General features: G+C 35.8%; 3 protein-coding genes across 4 annotated transcripts; all 3 read right to left on the reverse strand.

Annotated features, from left to right (window-relative positions):
* Window positions 1–291: 291 nt before the first annotated feature.
* LOC120336647 (uncharacterized) lies at window positions 292–3,892 on the reverse strand. The gene is made up of 8 exons (XM_078119013.1): window positions 3,767–3,892; window positions 2,545–2,650; window positions 2,172–2,367; window positions 1,817–1,907; window positions 1,456–1,542; window positions 1,052–1,188; window positions 826–880; window positions 292–618 (listed from the first exon to the last, which is right to left on the reverse strand). Exons 4-8 carry the CDS (start codon window positions 1,871–1,873, stop codon window positions 496–498), a joined length of 459 nt encoding a protein of 152 aa, XP_077975139.1. The 5' UTR covers window positions 1,874–1,907; window positions 2,172–2,367; window positions 2,545–2,650; window positions 3,767–3,892; the 3' UTR covers window positions 292–495.
* A 2,883-nt stretch (window positions 3,893–6,775) lies between these two features.
* On the reverse strand, window positions 6,776–9,954 carry LOC120336649 (MTRF1L release factor glutamine methyltransferase-like). Of its 2 annotated transcripts, none has more exons than XM_039404375.2 (7): window positions 9,817–9,954; window positions 9,103–9,358; window positions 8,624–8,884; window positions 8,222–8,380; window positions 7,746–7,882; window positions 7,556–7,651; window positions 6,776–6,927 (listed from the first exon to the last, which is right to left on the reverse strand). In XM_039404375.2, exons 2-7 carry the CDS (start codon window positions 9,355–9,357, stop codon window positions 6,798–6,800), a joined length of 1,038 nt encoding a protein of 345 aa, XP_039260309.2. In that variant the 5' UTR covers window position 9,358; window positions 9,817–9,954; the 3' UTR covers window positions 6,776–6,797. The 2 variants fall into 2 exon arrangements, with proteins under 2 accessions (XP_039260309.2, XP_077965888.1); XM_078109762.1 differs by having other exon boundaries at window positions 9,103–9,252; window positions 9,817–9,952.
* On the reverse strand, window positions 9,359–12,460 carry LOC144417946 (uncharacterized). The gene is made up of 3 exons (XM_078109763.1): window positions 10,928–12,460; window positions 10,282–10,465; window positions 9,359–10,055 (listed from the first exon to the last, which is right to left on the reverse strand). Exons 1-3 carry the CDS (start codon window positions 11,015–11,017, stop codon window positions 9,955–9,957), a joined length of 375 nt encoding a protein of 124 aa, XP_077965889.1. The 5' UTR covers window positions 11,018–12,460; the 3' UTR covers window positions 9,359–9,954.
* Window positions 12,461–16,247: the final 3,787 nt, after the last annotated feature.

Consider the following 16,247-nt stretch of genomic DNA (forward strand, 5'->3'; position numbering starts at 1 on the left):
ACGTTATTGGGGACAAAGCTAGCATGCTACCAATTCTCCATTCTGAATTTTTCCTCGACCGCGTGGACGTACCTTGGTAATTACTGCACTGCGAGCTATTATTTGGTAACAACATAACACCTCCACATGGCTCACTCAATTGCTTGTGAATTGTCATGTAGACTTGACAAATACAAGCCAGTGAACTGCTGTGCATTTTGGTTAATAATGAACAAGCCTGTTTAAATATTGTTCAGAGATAATCATACAAACAAACAGTAAACTTCTGCTCTTAATATTCGCAGTCGTAGGGGCTTAACTAGAATCAGTGTTTCAAAATACAATTGCAGAATTTTTAGCTATCACCTCAATTTTGCATTAAAATTTTAGGAATGCCTGTCTAAGATCACATTTTGACATCTTGTAATTTTTTTGCATAATAACAACTCAACGAATCATAAGTTTCAATATTTGGAAATATATATATGCTAATCATTATATTTATCTATTGAATAGTTATTGATCATCCTTCTTCGGTATATATTCATAAGAAAATGTTTTGTTTTGCTCAGGGATATGGAAAATTTTTCCCTCCATGGTGGTGAAGTCGTCACACTCCAGAACAGCAGAATCAGGAACCTATAAGGAAAATACAGCAGGTTAATTCAAACAATTCGTACCATTTTTCATGTGAAATCAGAGTTAGCGAAATCACTGATACTCAAAAATTTTAGCATGGCGTTTATTACATTTTTGAAGGCGGTACTTTGTTTCCTTAGTCCGGAATCATTTCGGAAACAATAATAATTTAACACAACGTACAATTCGTGTCCAATAAGTACTTACCTTTATCAAGGTCGATTGATTCAGAAAATGGTCCTTATACGTGTCGTTATCTGTCCTGCAAAACAAATCAGATTTGTGATATACATAGGAAATTGTAAACAATGATCTCAACACTTAAAAGAATCATATCAAAATTAGAAATGATCTGTCTAAATCTAAGTGTACTATCCTATATAAATATACTTCCCCGTGGTCTCAATAGAAAATGATTAACAAACAGACATACCGATTATAACACATAATGTAACTCCATCTTCGTCGATCGCTTAAATTTTGATCGCTGGTGTGCAGAAGATTGCAATGAAAGAATAAAGCATCGCCTGCTTTCTTGTCTACGTATATTTTTCCCATAGTTTGCAGAGCCTGGAATATAATTCTATGTAAATATATATTAATATCCATATGTCTATTTAACATAATATATATAACATATATGTTTGTCCACAAAGTATAACCACAACCACAGCAGACTTTTTGGTTGGTATTTCATTCACTATTTAACGAAATGGAAGTTTGAAAAATTCTAATCCAGAATGTCATAGGCATTGGTTTCTATGTCAGACATCGATTAGGAGTGAAACCTAATGGTGGAAATTGTATTTGCTGCCTCATTGAAGGCCTACAACTTACCGCTTCTACTCGTTCCATGTCGGCTCCAGCCTGATCTCCTATTCTGCCGTGATAAATTCGTCCCATTTTGTGTGAGCCCCTGATGATCTGAGTTTTGAACATGTGACGCATGAACAAATCGTCATTTTATTTTTCGTATTTAACATCTAAAGTCACTTTGTCGTCCAAACATAAAAAATATAGCGGTGCCACGGCGACATAAAACTACTTTGGATGTGTCACACACCAAATATATATATATGACAATAACTGATCTCATATTTCATCTATGAAGATGAATAAGATAAAAGTAGTTCAAATAATGGTTTATATGTGTATTTTATCCTAAACATAAATCCTATTTATTCTTTTTACAACATACTTGTAATGTGCCATTTGTTTTGTCAGCATCGTCAATAGCTACTTGAACAGACATCATGTCCGGTCGTAGAAATCCAAATAGATACCAATATCTAGAAATATAAAATGTTGTTCACACATATTTGCATATTATACTTCTAATTTACTAAATAAGTTTCTAATAATCTCAACTGTGAAAGAATTTATATAGAGAACGACCGATAAAGGTGCTGGTTAGGATAAATTATATCCGGTATCCGGTCGTAAGTTACTTGGCTACAGATAAAAGTTACTATGATAAAATAACTGAGATACTCAATAGGAATAATTGGAAAGTATAATAGCGAGGCTAATTTTAAAAAGATAGCTAACTTTACCTTTTTGCATGTCTCAACCACTCTTTCGGATCTGCCCATAATACCGCTATAATCTTCTCCAGGATGATTCCATAGAATTATTCGGATTCTCCCATCCCTGCCATCTGAATCACTGTAGGTTCGTTTCATCAGTTCCGATTCTGGCGATTCCAAACTTTCACGCAGTTTTGCAATTTCATCATTCGAAAATAAATTTCTGTCATTCAAATTTTGTCAATCAACTGTGTACATATAGAAGCTTTATGTTTGGTGAATTTGGTTAAAATATAATTTCCGAATATGCTTCGTATTTGTAGAATCTGTCATTACGCGAACTCAAATATCTATTTAATTGAATATATATACCTTATAAATGAAACAAAACGCATTGCACCTGACAATTATGAATCCGTCTTTTTCAAAGTCACGCTTCATTGCTTCGGTAACTTCAAATTTGATACCAACTTTCTTCTGGTAGATCGGCAACTTCATTATATTTTCTGGAATCGAATAATTACAATATACTCGTATGCGAGCTTTATGTACCGTCTGATTTTGACACGCCCAGGATTGGATTGACTAAAGTGCGGCTATAAATTGCCACAAGCTTATAGAAGTAGTTTTTGCGAGAAAAGCTTCTGTGCCAACAGTGCATATATATATATATATATATTCCCCTAGGTAAATCGGATTTGATGATGCTATCAGGATTAGGAAAGCTATGGATTAGCCAATGACTAGAGAAAACATAGCGTCACGCTAATAATCGAATTGCGGAAGTCATTTTTGGCGATTTCTCATTTTCGAGTTTGTGCATCTCTGATTCCAGCTTAGCGCGTATTAATTTGAATTTATACTACAAGATAGGAAGGCGTGCACTTGTGATATTCACTGTCCAAGTCCAATTCACCTTGGTTGGCTTTTATATTGGGTGCATTGCTGTTTTATTCTTTATATTTAATCTTAGCCTTATTTCGGTGGGTGTGCAGAACGTGTTATATTGATGAAATATATATTTTTAAACATAAAAAAAATATTGTTATTCAAACTGATTAGCTCTTTTGCTAATTACATTCGTTTTTGGAATGTTTAGTTTTCAGGACTGGTGCATATAGTAAAGTTGCAAAATTGCGTATGTCCCCAAGTCATAGACACATTCCTGCCTAAGTCACAGTGCGCCATTATGACGTCACTTAACTCAAACTGCATCATACAAATTAACTTAAATCTGGCTACGATCAAAAAATTGAACCATGGCAAAATATTGACTCTCAATGGCATAACAATATTATTAAGAAATTTTTTTTTATTATTAGGAAGTTTTTTTCTCAAAACTGCTAAAAATGACTTACGCAATTTGGTTATTAGCGTGACGATAGGGCAATGCAACATTAGCAGTTAGTGCGCCGGAGACCGAAGGTCACTAAACATATATATATACTATATAAATCGGGCAACTAGATGAGATGGCCCATTGATTGTACAATATCAAAAATAGATATGAGAACGATCAAAAAGATATGAAAACGATCAAAAATAGGAATGAAAATGATTTTAATAGCATATATAGGCCGTAACAAACATAAATTTTAAATAGAGCTCGGAACTAAACTCACGTTCCATGATGTGATTGATTTGTCTTGAATATCTCTCTCCCCAATTTCTGCAATATCGCTAATATTTAGATAATTCTATAAAGATGCTACGTCTTGAGTAAATGTAGCCTACTCAATAACTATATAAAACCACAATTTGAAAAGACGTCTCAGGCTATAGTATCAAAACAACCTAAACATTTTATTGTCAACCTTTAATTGGATAAATCACTGTTCCGAGCAGAATTTTGGTTATTGTTCACAGACAGACACATGCATCGGTTGCGGGTTCTGCTGTGGGCCAGATCTGAATTAAATCATTTTATACCTCTCTTTTAACCCTAGTCTTTCTAATACTCGAGTACTCGTCTTTAAAACTCTTACTGATATAGCGTACTTTTATAATGCTACTCTTTCGTTAGTACAACCGTCATAAAAACAAATATTTGCATTCAGAGGGTTCCAAGAGTCTTGTTGCATACTATCATAAATATATTTCGTATGGCCTTGTTAGGATATTTATGTTGGTGAGTATGTAGACTTTTGAATCACTTACAATAACTATATTCACTCTTGCTACAGCATCCCTACATTATATGATACACAACAATACACATACGGGTCCACGGGCGCAAAAATGAAAGTGTAAGTGTAACAATAAGTTCTGTAAACTCATGCAGACTTTGTTATTATTAATTATTTAAAACAGTGTAACCGGCAAAGACTTAGTTAATGAAAGATGATATCATTTTAGTCGCTTTCATTATCTTTGCACCCGCGGACATTTGCATCCCTACTTTTGCCCACAGATTTTATCGCCCGCATATAGATAGCCCAAGTATATACATTTATCTAAATCAGCGTACATTTGCACATGCCTGTTCATGGGCGCAAATGTGCGGTTATGCAAATATCTGTTATTGGGAATGTCCAGGGTACAAACGTCCGTGGTTGCAAATGTACATGGGTGCAAATGTGAAATGTACATGTGCGGGTGCTAATAACTGTAGGTACAAATATCGTGGGTGCAAAAGTATGCGGGTGCAAATGTTGTTGGTGCATTTTACGAGTGCAAATGTTCTTACACCATTTTAAACAAAATGTTCGGCGCTGACTTTTCCGATCTGTAGATATTTTGTCTTGCCTTGCTAGGATATTTATGTTAGTGAACAGTTAGACTTTGAATCACTTACAATAGCTACCTTCACTCTTGCTACAGCATCCCTACATTTTATTATAAACATATGGATCCACGGCGCAAAAATAGAAGAACGATGACCCAGTCAATAGCACAAGTTTATATTCAAAATTAGCGATCATATACTGTAAAAGGGTGAACTTTTAATTGTATATATTTTGCTGCTAAATACCTTTCACTGTGTTTCCAAATTTATGAATCTAAATCTCTCACTTTTTTACGTGTAACAATAAGTTTTGCAAACTCGTGCAGACTTTGTTATTATTATTTAAAAACAGTAATAACAGGCAAACCCTCAGTTGGTGAAATATGATATAATTTTGCACTCACGAACATTTGCAAGCGCCCACATATAGACTGCACCCGTGAACATTTGCGCTCATGAACGTTTACAAACGGGTACGGACATTCGAACCCGCGTGTTAATGGGTACAAATATGCGTTTATTTATGCCAATGTCCGAGGGTGCAATTGTTGGTGCAAACGTTCGTGGATGGAAATAGGCACAGGTGGAATCTATATGCGCGGGGGATAAAATCTGTAAGTACAGATGTCCGTGAGTGCAGTTTACGGTTGCAAATGTGCCATCAACATTTTTTGCAGTGTTCAGCGCAGACGTTTCCAATTCTTAGCCAAATCCAGTACGAAGATTTTATAACAGTTCATTTGAAACCTAATATCTTATACTTTAGTTTAATCGTCCAAATAAAAATATCCTAGACCACAAAGGTCACCCTTCAGGGTCGCACTCCCCCAGGCCAATTATCGAGACAGTTAGCGCTGCATTTGGTGTAGTGCAAATGCTATAGTATAGGACAGGGGTGGCCAACCTGCTTTCGACCGCGATCGACTAAAATCTTCAAAATAGATGGCGATCGACTGATCGGTAATAAGGTCTCACGCAAAAACGAATGGGCACTGAGTGCGCAGATAACTGCACACACCCATACAAAAATTCCACCGCTGCCAATAAGAGGGCTTTGTGGGCATATTTATTATTAAAATCGGCACAGAATTTGTATTTTTTTAAGTTGTTGATTAAATATTTTTTCGTACCCGAATTAAATGTTTCATTATTTAAATCATACAATTCAGATAAAGGGCGTGTCTAATTTTTATCCGTAAGCGTTGAAAATTCTCCAAGAAACCTTGCGAGTATTATCCAAACAGCGAAAAATAAATATTAAATGAATGTTACGTGACTGCTCAAACTTCAGTAGCCTATCTAACTTCTTCCAAACGCGACTCTTCTCTTGTTTAGAATTAGAACAAATTGAGCATTTTGATGCCACTGCAAATAAAATTTATCACACTACTCATGGAGTAAGACAATAAATTTCGCATACTGCGGAAGTTATTGTAGGATCGTTTTTCTCAGTCTAGACACGAGATATTCGGCACTTCATTTTTAAACCTTGGCAGCGGTAAAACTTGCATTTTTCACGTAATAATATGCTTTTCGGGCTTGCCCAGACTCAAATACTGTATGTGTATATTGCGCATGTAAAGTACTGTATTCTTTTTGTTGTAAAACACACAACTGGCTTGAGGCAATTTTTGGTGGTATTTTAATAAAATAAACGCGATCGACTGCACGAGACGTGGCAATTGCAATCAACGTGTTGGCCACCCCTGGTATATGATAACAGATGTAGGTCCGAAACCGGTGAATGCATACAGTAGAACGGCATCCTGTTTTCAAGCTCACTTATCTTGATTTCGATACTCTACCACGTAAACACTCAGTTTATAAGAGTTTGAATATGCGGAAATACGGTCTAAATCTAAATAACCTTCAAATCAATAGTAACCATTGCAAGTAAATTGCAAAATTGATTCCACATTAAAAATGTATTAAATTGATTTTCTAAAATGACAAAATCGGAAATTATCGAAAAGATCCTTGTAAGATTCCACCATCCAATCAGCATAGGATGTTCGAAATATAGAAGAATGTGAAGAATCAACTTCCAGCCAGATTGACCTGAAAGATGAACATTGTATTACCAAAAGTAGAGTAAACGTGAATGATTCTAATTACGACAATTTGACGATATCTTTGACAAAGTAATATGCAAGAAATCAAAGATGAAATCTGTCATTTATAACATTACAGCAAGTCAACAAGTTTAAAGATGGATGATATAGCAATTAGCGATAATAGGTCAGGGGTGGGAAACTTCTCTAGTCGGCGGGCCAGATGTGGGAAAATGAAGTTCTCGGCGGGCCGGATTATAACATGAACAGTATTCAATATCTTAATCACATAATTATTCGCTAACGCAAGTAAGAAAGTTATAAATCGCGTTTAAAGTAAAGTTTGAACTTTACAAAAAATAGAGACCAAAAAACACATAATGAATTTATCATAATGTACTACAAGTGTAATAATGTAATAGCATAATGTAATGTACAGTTAGCGGGCCGGTCAAAATCTCGTCGCGGGCTGGGCCGTATGTTGCCCACCCCTGCAATAAGTGTTGCATCTCTCAACCAGAACAGGAAATTAATGTGTGAATCCTGGCATTACAAGTTATGTAATACCGCTTAACAAACTTTTTGCAACCAACCAGATGATGATCAGGATGCTATTCCAACAACAGTGTATTTACCCATTCTTTGTCAGCATATGTTTAGCCAATTCTAGAATTCCGTCTATGACGTCAAGGCCTTTATTTCCACCATGTAGTGCTATATTATCTTCATACCTTAAAAGAGTTTTTCAATCTTGTTAAATATAAAGTGGTTTCATTAACTCATACCGGTCTATTTAAATAATCTATCAATGGTATAAAAGCTTACATTGATATTTCATCTGGAAGATTTTTCATATCCGATGTTGGTATGTAGGGTGGGTTGCTGACAATAATATCGAATGGTGCAAATTTTTCCAGCAGTATACTTTTTGCAACACCACATTCAATGTGAAGTATCTGAAGCTAAAACAAACAGAAAGTTTACATCAGTGTAAAAAAATACCACACAGATTTGCTATAGTTTCTTAGGACATGCATATGACAACAACAACATCTAAACAGCATGTCAATATTTTTTTTTCAGAACAAAAGATTCTTGAACCTTCAGTACAGAATCAGCTTTGCTGTTTTTTGATTATTTAACCAAAACACTGACTCTGTTTCTTTTAACAACATTTTTACCACATATTGTGTTCTTTGAAATAAATTATTCCCAATACAGGCACAATCAGAAGTTGACATTCAAAACCTGTGGCACTCAAAGTGAACAAACAAGGAAGTTGATGATAAATGTTTCAATACCTTAGTCAACATGTCTAAGTTCAACAGTTTAGAATTTTCTTTTGATAACTGGACTGCATGAGAAGTTGCATCTATAGCAACAAATTTCACATTTTCATGTTTCAAGTTGTGCAGCAAGGATAATGTGATAGCACCTGATCCGCATCCTATTTCAAGAATCTGAAAGCACAAAATTATCATATTGTGTGGAATCAGAAAAACCTTAGCCATTTAATAATATTAGTCACACAATTCATATATCCTCATTCACATAAAAATTCATTGTGCAATAAAAATATGCAAGAGGAAAGAGTAACTGAATAAATAGTAAGTAATTGAGGTATCAGGTTCTATTTGAACATTCTTTCTAGGAAACCAAATACGGGAAATATTTCAAGAAGAAATAATACAAAAAGTACATACTTTCAAAGGTGAGTTTTTTGAACCATGATTGTTTAGACGGCATTTGATGCATTGTAAAACATGTTTTACAAGTTCCTCAGTTTCTGGACGCGGAATGAATACAGGAGGTTTCATTTTTAAATTAACTCCAAAGAAATCCCACTCTCCAAGGATGTATTGTATTGGCATTCGTTTTAATCTTTTTACACATAGATCATTAACATATGATATCTTTTCATGTGGTATAAGATTGTTCATGCAACTTTGCGGGACAAGTGAAATCTGTTATAAATAAATTTTTGACCATTTATATATAAAAAAAAAGCACCAGAATCTGATCAAAGTTTTATCTTTCATTGACAAAATTACAATCGCTTGCCCTGGGATATTAATAAATAGTTATTAAGATCATGTAATGAAACTGAATTTGAAAATCAATCTAATATATTTACCACTTCATATAACTATATAAATAATTCAACAAATGTAACATGACTCACAGTTTTTTTGTTAAACAGATGAGCAAATATATATCCCGCGGATTCTTCTGGTTCAAGAATGTCATCAGAAATAAATCGATTGTACCAGTATTTGTATAATTCATTATATGTTTGAGAACTGTTTCTGATGTCTGATGAAAATCTATGAATCTGGAGCATATTTTCAACACGAGTCACTGACAGACACTCACCAAGCAATTTGTAAGAGTTCAATATTTGTTTTAAAATTGTAGTCATTCTCCCCACATTATTCATACTAAGTCGAAAAATAACAGACAAAAAAATTAACAGGTCAACATATACACCACAAATTATTATTTATAATAATAAAATTAACATTTCATAACCACTACTGGGATAGAATGGAAAGCTATGCGGTTGTTGACAAAGTAATATGCAAGAAATCAAAGATGAAATCTGTCATGCAAAACAACCAATGCAATTATAAAATCATAATACGCAATAGGTAAAGCTCATCTGATTTTCCATAGAGGAGAAAAAGTAGAAATAACAACACGTACTCCTAAACTGGATAGCCTCTAGTAAATCATCATACAAGAAGTGCCTTTTGAAATCGAATACGGTTTTAAAAAAAAAAATTCTGGGCATAGAATATGGACTCTCATATAATCTCTCTTCCCATAATCATATTTTTAGATCATCCCACATCCATATTTACAGAATGTAGCATTGAAGCATCTAAATCTTTTGCACCTGAGTGGGTGAGTATGTGTGTACCATATGTTATGTCTATCAGTTTTTCATTTCCAACGCGTTTGATATCAACTGAATACTTGATGTTCATCATCATTGCTTCATAAGGAACATATGAGGGTCAGGATTTTATAGAGCCTATGTCCCATTCCCGTCTTTGTTTGGTGAAACAATGGTGGTGCTAATAACAAATTCTTCAACATTTGCCTCCATCACAGAATCGGCATCAGAATCCGGATCTGGAAAATAAAAATTACAACAACCCATTATGCTGTTATGTACGGAATAAAAAGAATATTGCATATATCAGAATTTAGAACTTCATTCATAAAGTATTGCCAGATTCATCAAACTTTGGGGTATTGTTTGTTACATTCTTTGGGTTTTTATATGTTAAACTAACTCAAAGAAGGGTAAGCATTGCTCATTGACTGCATAAAATTCCATGTTTATCAATTCATGTACCTTCAAAATCTGATCCAGAGTCTGAACTTTGTGTTGAATATTTCTTGACAGTATCTTGGAATTCAATATCATCATCATCTGAAGATGATCCCGTTTTTTTTCTTCTCTTATTTGATAGAAATGCCTGATATTCAGCAACTAATTCAGCTGTTGTTAATTGAGATTTCAAAACTGATGTCCATTCCTAACACAAAAGAAAAACATTTCAAGTCACTTACAATCAAAGCAAATTTATTATCAATTCGGATAGTAGAGAATTTAAAGATTCAAATCAACAATTATAATTCATTAGAATATGTTCGATATGTCAAAAGTCTTAATAATCAGTAGAACCAGATTTGAATCCCTAATCCTGAGAGATTGATACCCCGAATTCATTAAATTTTATAGCTAGAAAACCAACCAATAAACTGGCCTTTGTGTATTCGTAGAAACACTTTTAAAACATGGTTCAATTTACAATAGATTTGATGTTCAATATATTTCAGGGAATGTATTCAAAATGGCAAATGATTAATGACATTGAATTTTGACAGCTATTTCATTTGGTTTCAACTGATGTTCTTAAATTAAATGTTTCACATTTATATTATTACTGGTTTCATGCTATGGTTGTATGTTGTTGTTGTGCAAATAAACTAGACACCTTTGATTGAACTTTTTCCACTGGGCTTGGACTGTCATTTTCCAGTCCCGTTACTGTTTCACATTGAATACGAGTACCCGTAGATTGCATCCCATACGGTCGCTTACCCTATTACTCCTACAAAAGTCTTGATGGTGGAGGAAGCCACAACCGAACAGCGGTTGCGTGAACCACCTACCGTACTGCCTTACGGCGACAATGAGTCCAGTCCAGCAATCCTCTTGCACAGCGGTTCCCAACCTTTACCTGGGGGTCCTAGTGTGGTCGCGAAGGTCTTGCGAAACAGTAGAAAACTAAACAAAGCTTTAGGTTGCCATTTTGGCTTTTTTCAAAAACGTTTGGCGTCAGAATTTCCGTTTGGCTTTTTGGCGTTTTTTTGGTTTTATTCAAGTCTATTCTAGTGTATATTATTAAAATCATATAAAATACAATATTTAGTGTGTGACAACTGAATAATAGGATAGGATTTACATATTTATCCCGGGGAAGAGGAAAGCCGATAAGACGGCTTATCCATATGGCGAACCAGGGCCTCTCGTCCGGTTACCATTCCAAGTCGGGTATGGGATTGGTTAAATTGTTTTGTTTTCAGAAGCATGGACTTGGTGGCGAAGGAAGCCGTAACCGACCAGCGGTTACGTGAACCACCCAACGACAGCGAGAAGCCCAGCAATCCTCTCGCACATAACCATCCCTGCATGGGATTCGAACCTGCGAACCCACGCAGAGTAATTAGAGGTGCTGTGGCGAGCGTATTCCTAACGCTAAGCCACACCGCCTATTACCTGTACTTAGCTACTTAACATCAGGCTTTCCTGGAGCATCGATTCCCTTGTTTGTTACATTTACTCTTAACCATACCCAATAAGAAATAATTGCAGTTTCTGCAGCTGCTCAGACAGATGTTCAAGCAGGGTTGTAAACATTGCCTCGTTTTTATAGTTTTGCATGTTATTTGTCAGTTTTCAGCTCTGTTTCCAAAAAGTAGTTGTATAACTTAATTTTCATTATGCCTGATATGGTTTATGCAACGACTAACATACCGGGTTTATGTGAGCTTTAGTTTAATTCTGCAATTGCAGTAATCCAAATTTAGTCTCACGAACGATGTGATTAACTACGCTAAAATTACTGAATTAGATATTAGTGGTCCACCTGTGAGCGGCACAGGGTTAGATAATTTTTTAATAAAATTGATGGTTTATAAATTTAAAAAGTGAAAAAATGTTCTATAGTAAAGTACGATATAGGGAGAATTTTTTAAGGTATATCACAAGTTTAATTAGAGACATGTAGGTATATTACATACTGAAGCGGCACCCTGTATTGTATATATTGAATGGTGAAATAATTCTGTCCACTTGATATTTATTTCACCTTCTACAGTTCTATAGGAACTTTACTTTCTATTTGTGTGCCTCACTGATTGAGCTGATGACTCTACATCATCATCAGTACCGGTACGTTGCCAAGGGCTTAAAATCTGACAAATCATGGGGCTTTTGTACTTGGTAAAATTGTTGGCTTATTTTGTGTCTTGATTTGGCTTTTTTTGATTGCTGGGATCTGGCAACCCTGGCTGTGGAACGCCGGGATTTGGTACCGAAGGGTTTAATCGTAGTAGTATATATTTACGGTTTAATCAACCCCGTGTAACTCCGGAAAATTCTCCCGATGTTGAATTCGCCGACACGCTTGACTTGGTGCTGACAGATTATTATTGCTTCAAAATCATCGTGCGACTTCCTGCGTTTATCTGTGTTCTGACGGCGCTGTCTCGCGTCAAGATTAAAAGTAAGTGACTTATAAATATTCAAGTTAGTTGTGCACATGGAATATTACACGATAGAACTGATAGAATGCAGATTACAAAACAAAATAGAGGAACAATCAATGGAGTGGGAAGGCCCTAGGGACCGGTTCAGCACTCGAAAGCACATTGACAGTAAGATTTTAAATTCACTTTGAAGCTCCCATGAGTAGATGTAGTCTAGTAGAGAGCCACTTTGAGCTACGATTGTTCAGCATAAAAAAGAGTAAGTTGTAAATGTTCTTATAGGTACCCAATACAGTAATGATTTGTCAAGGAATGCAAATTTTGATAAGAGATATGTGTATTTTCGGATCATAAAAAAGTTGCAGCGTGAGGATTTATGCTGTGTGATCAAAGCAGTAAGCAAGAATACAAATTAACTGATGGGTGATTGAAATTGTGACGTCTGTATGAAAAACATAAATTAAACACACATATTTTAACTTCAATTAATTAGTGTTTTATGATGGAGTTCTACTGATCTTGATAACTTTTTCCCATACTCATTCTGTCATTGTATAGAGGACTTGCACGGGTCACGTGACATTGTTACTAGACGGCAATAAAACAAAAACGTCCATTTGGCTCCTGTCAGTTGCAAGTCGGATTATACGTTTGCGTTTTGTTTGGCTGTTGAAAATGGTTATTTCGTTGTTCTGTTGGCTGTACGTATAGTATAGACAACGAAATGGATCTTCAGTAATATTCCACTGATTTCAAAAGATCCTGAACGTCGCGCAATGTGGATATCATCTATTGCCTATTGGCAGAACTGCTTGGTGTCAAGTCCAGAAGCCATCTTACTTGTGTTTCACTGTTTGCGGACAGCACTTCGTTGATGGTGAGTGATAATGTGGTGATAGTGCGCCGTTATCAATTTCTTTAAATATTCACAAGCTCCCTCATTTCAATGGAAAGCAGATGACAAACTACTGTTATCAGTAGCCCTAGGCGTGGGCCTACTTGACTTGTGTAAGACGGTAAGGAATTAATAATCAATAATCAACTACTGTTATTAGGAGGCCTACTTCCAGTTGCAGACTTGACTTGTGTAAGACAGTAAGGAATTAATAATCAATTGCTGTAAGGTATTGTTTCCCTGATTAGCAGGTAATCTATTACTAAGTGTGAAAGGTTGAATAGATAACTAAAGTTTAACACCAGTGGTCATGCAAAAAATAACCAGAATTCGCCATCTAGGAATACGCTCGCCACCGCATCTCTGATCACCCTGGTAGTTTCACAGGTTTCAATCCCATGCGGGGATAGTTATGTGCTAGAGGATTGCAGCTCTACTCCCACCGAGGGTGGTTCACATGACCGCTGATCGGTTACGACCATTCCCCACCATCCAAGTCCATGCTTCTGAAAACAAATAACTGGCTCCCCCCAGATAAATCCTATCCTAATGGTGCTTGTACAACTGATGTCTTTTTATTGTCATTGGTAAAAAAGATATGCTACCCGGAATCAAATTCATTTACGACTAGTGGCTGTGGTGGGATATGGACATAAATTTCACCTTCCTTGACCGTTAGATTTTATGAAAACTCTTATCTTACAGATATGGGTGCGACCATGGAATATATGGATGGCAAAGTATAAGTTGCAACAATACCACAGTGGCACAAGACCTCAGCATGCGTGACTTGATAATACATCCTCAGTATCCATTTATTGATGCTTATCGTAATGACAAAGTAACTTGTCATTACTGTGGATTGGTGGAGATAGAGTGTCCATTGTGCTTTAACGAAATCAACTTCAAGACGACCCTATCAAGAAAAAAAAATTGTTTCGGTGGGTCTGGTCGTGAAGGTTTCAGTCTAATGTTGGACACCGACACTACAACCAGTTACAGTTGCCAATGAAACTTAAGCGAGGCGTAATATTGCGACTTTGTGATCTGAAAGGAAATTCTGATGGGTAGCCGGCTAGCCGCAACCTTTTGTTTAAAGAATATTATGAGATACGACTTAAGAGTCTAAACTTTTATTTGAGAGGGGTATAACCCAAGCTAATTTGCAAATAGTATTCATGGTATTCATTTTAGAGTAATTATAAATTATATTTGAAAAATAAAGCACATCAAAAATGTATTTTTAAAAAACAATTGGTTTTATCTGCAGATACTAGGTTGATATTGAGATTGACCATTTCAATGCTTAATTTTCTTCAGTCAAAAGGCACACTTGATTCGCAAAAATTTGTGAATGCGCACAGTACACCAATTTGTCTAATGTTTTGATTCCATAGGCAGGAGGTTGTGGATCGGTGCTGCTTAGGATGGGATATTTTTGCCTCTAAATGCATATTACGTGTATTACATGTTTCACATGAATCCATCGTGCTCAGATTCGACTGTTTTCAAGGTCTGAAGGCTCCAACAGCCTTATTTTATGGGTACACAAGAGAATTTTCAGTGTGGCATGCATGGGTCAGTTGGAGTCACCAACCTCAAGATATCTATAAGCAAGGATAAGATAACCTGGGAGTAACATTCCATAATTTAGAGTAAAAAATGTATCTGCCTCCACTGCCCTTTCAAATGGAAGATATGATGCCTCGGGGGTAATTTCTATCAAATATTTTACAGTATTATGGTTTTAGTGAAAAGGGGTGTAGACGGCTTTTTTTAAAGTGTGGTAGGTCTAGTCGAAAGACACATTAAATGTTTATGCTAACAACTGCGAATTAATATTGCAACGCATACAAGTTAACAGAATTTGTGGAAATGGTCCTGCCTTTTGCCTTTCTTCAAAATCCTCTTTTTTCTAACTATTCTCTTCTTTTACTGGGGATGGCGAAAATTCAAATATCAATGGGACATGTAAGCAGCTGATAATGGGTTATCTTCCCTTTCTCCTGAAAATAAATTACACACTAATCATCATTTGACAGTGCCAAGTTTGTGTATCAGATCAGTAATAAATTACCTGCTAACTAACAAAACAATCAGACAACACCTTCTGACCATTAATGAAGATTTCTTTCAAAACACAACTATGCCTACCAATGTGGGTAGTTTTTAGGATAGAATTTATCTGTGGTTGGGGACAGATTGCAAGGTGCAACATCGTACGATTACCATTCTATGTCGGGATTAGTTAGCCATTTATTTGTTTTAGAACTAGAAGCATGGACTTGATGGTGGGGGATGTCGTAATCGACCAGCGGTCATGTGAACCACCCTTAGTGGGAGGAGAGCTGCAATCCCCTCGCACATAACTATCCCCGCATGGGATTGGAACCTGTGAAACTCCCAGGGGGATCAGAGATGCGGTGGCGAGCGTATTCTCAGATAGAGAATTCAATTGAATTCTGGTTATTTTTTGCATTAGCACTGGCGTTAAACTTTAGTTATCTATTCAAATTTTCACACTTACTAATAGATTACCTGCTAACTAGGGAAACAATACCTTATGGCAAATATTGATAAATACCTTACACGAGTCAAGTCTGCAAGTAGGCCTACGCCTAAGCCTACCAATAACAGTAGTTTGTCAT

This window comes from Styela clava, chromosome 2 (assembly GCF_964204865.1).
Source record: "Styela clava chromosome 2, kaStyClav1.hap1.2, whole genome shotgun sequence".
NCBI lineage: Eukaryota > Metazoa > Chordata > Ascidiacea > Stolidobranchia > Styelidae > Styela > Styela clava.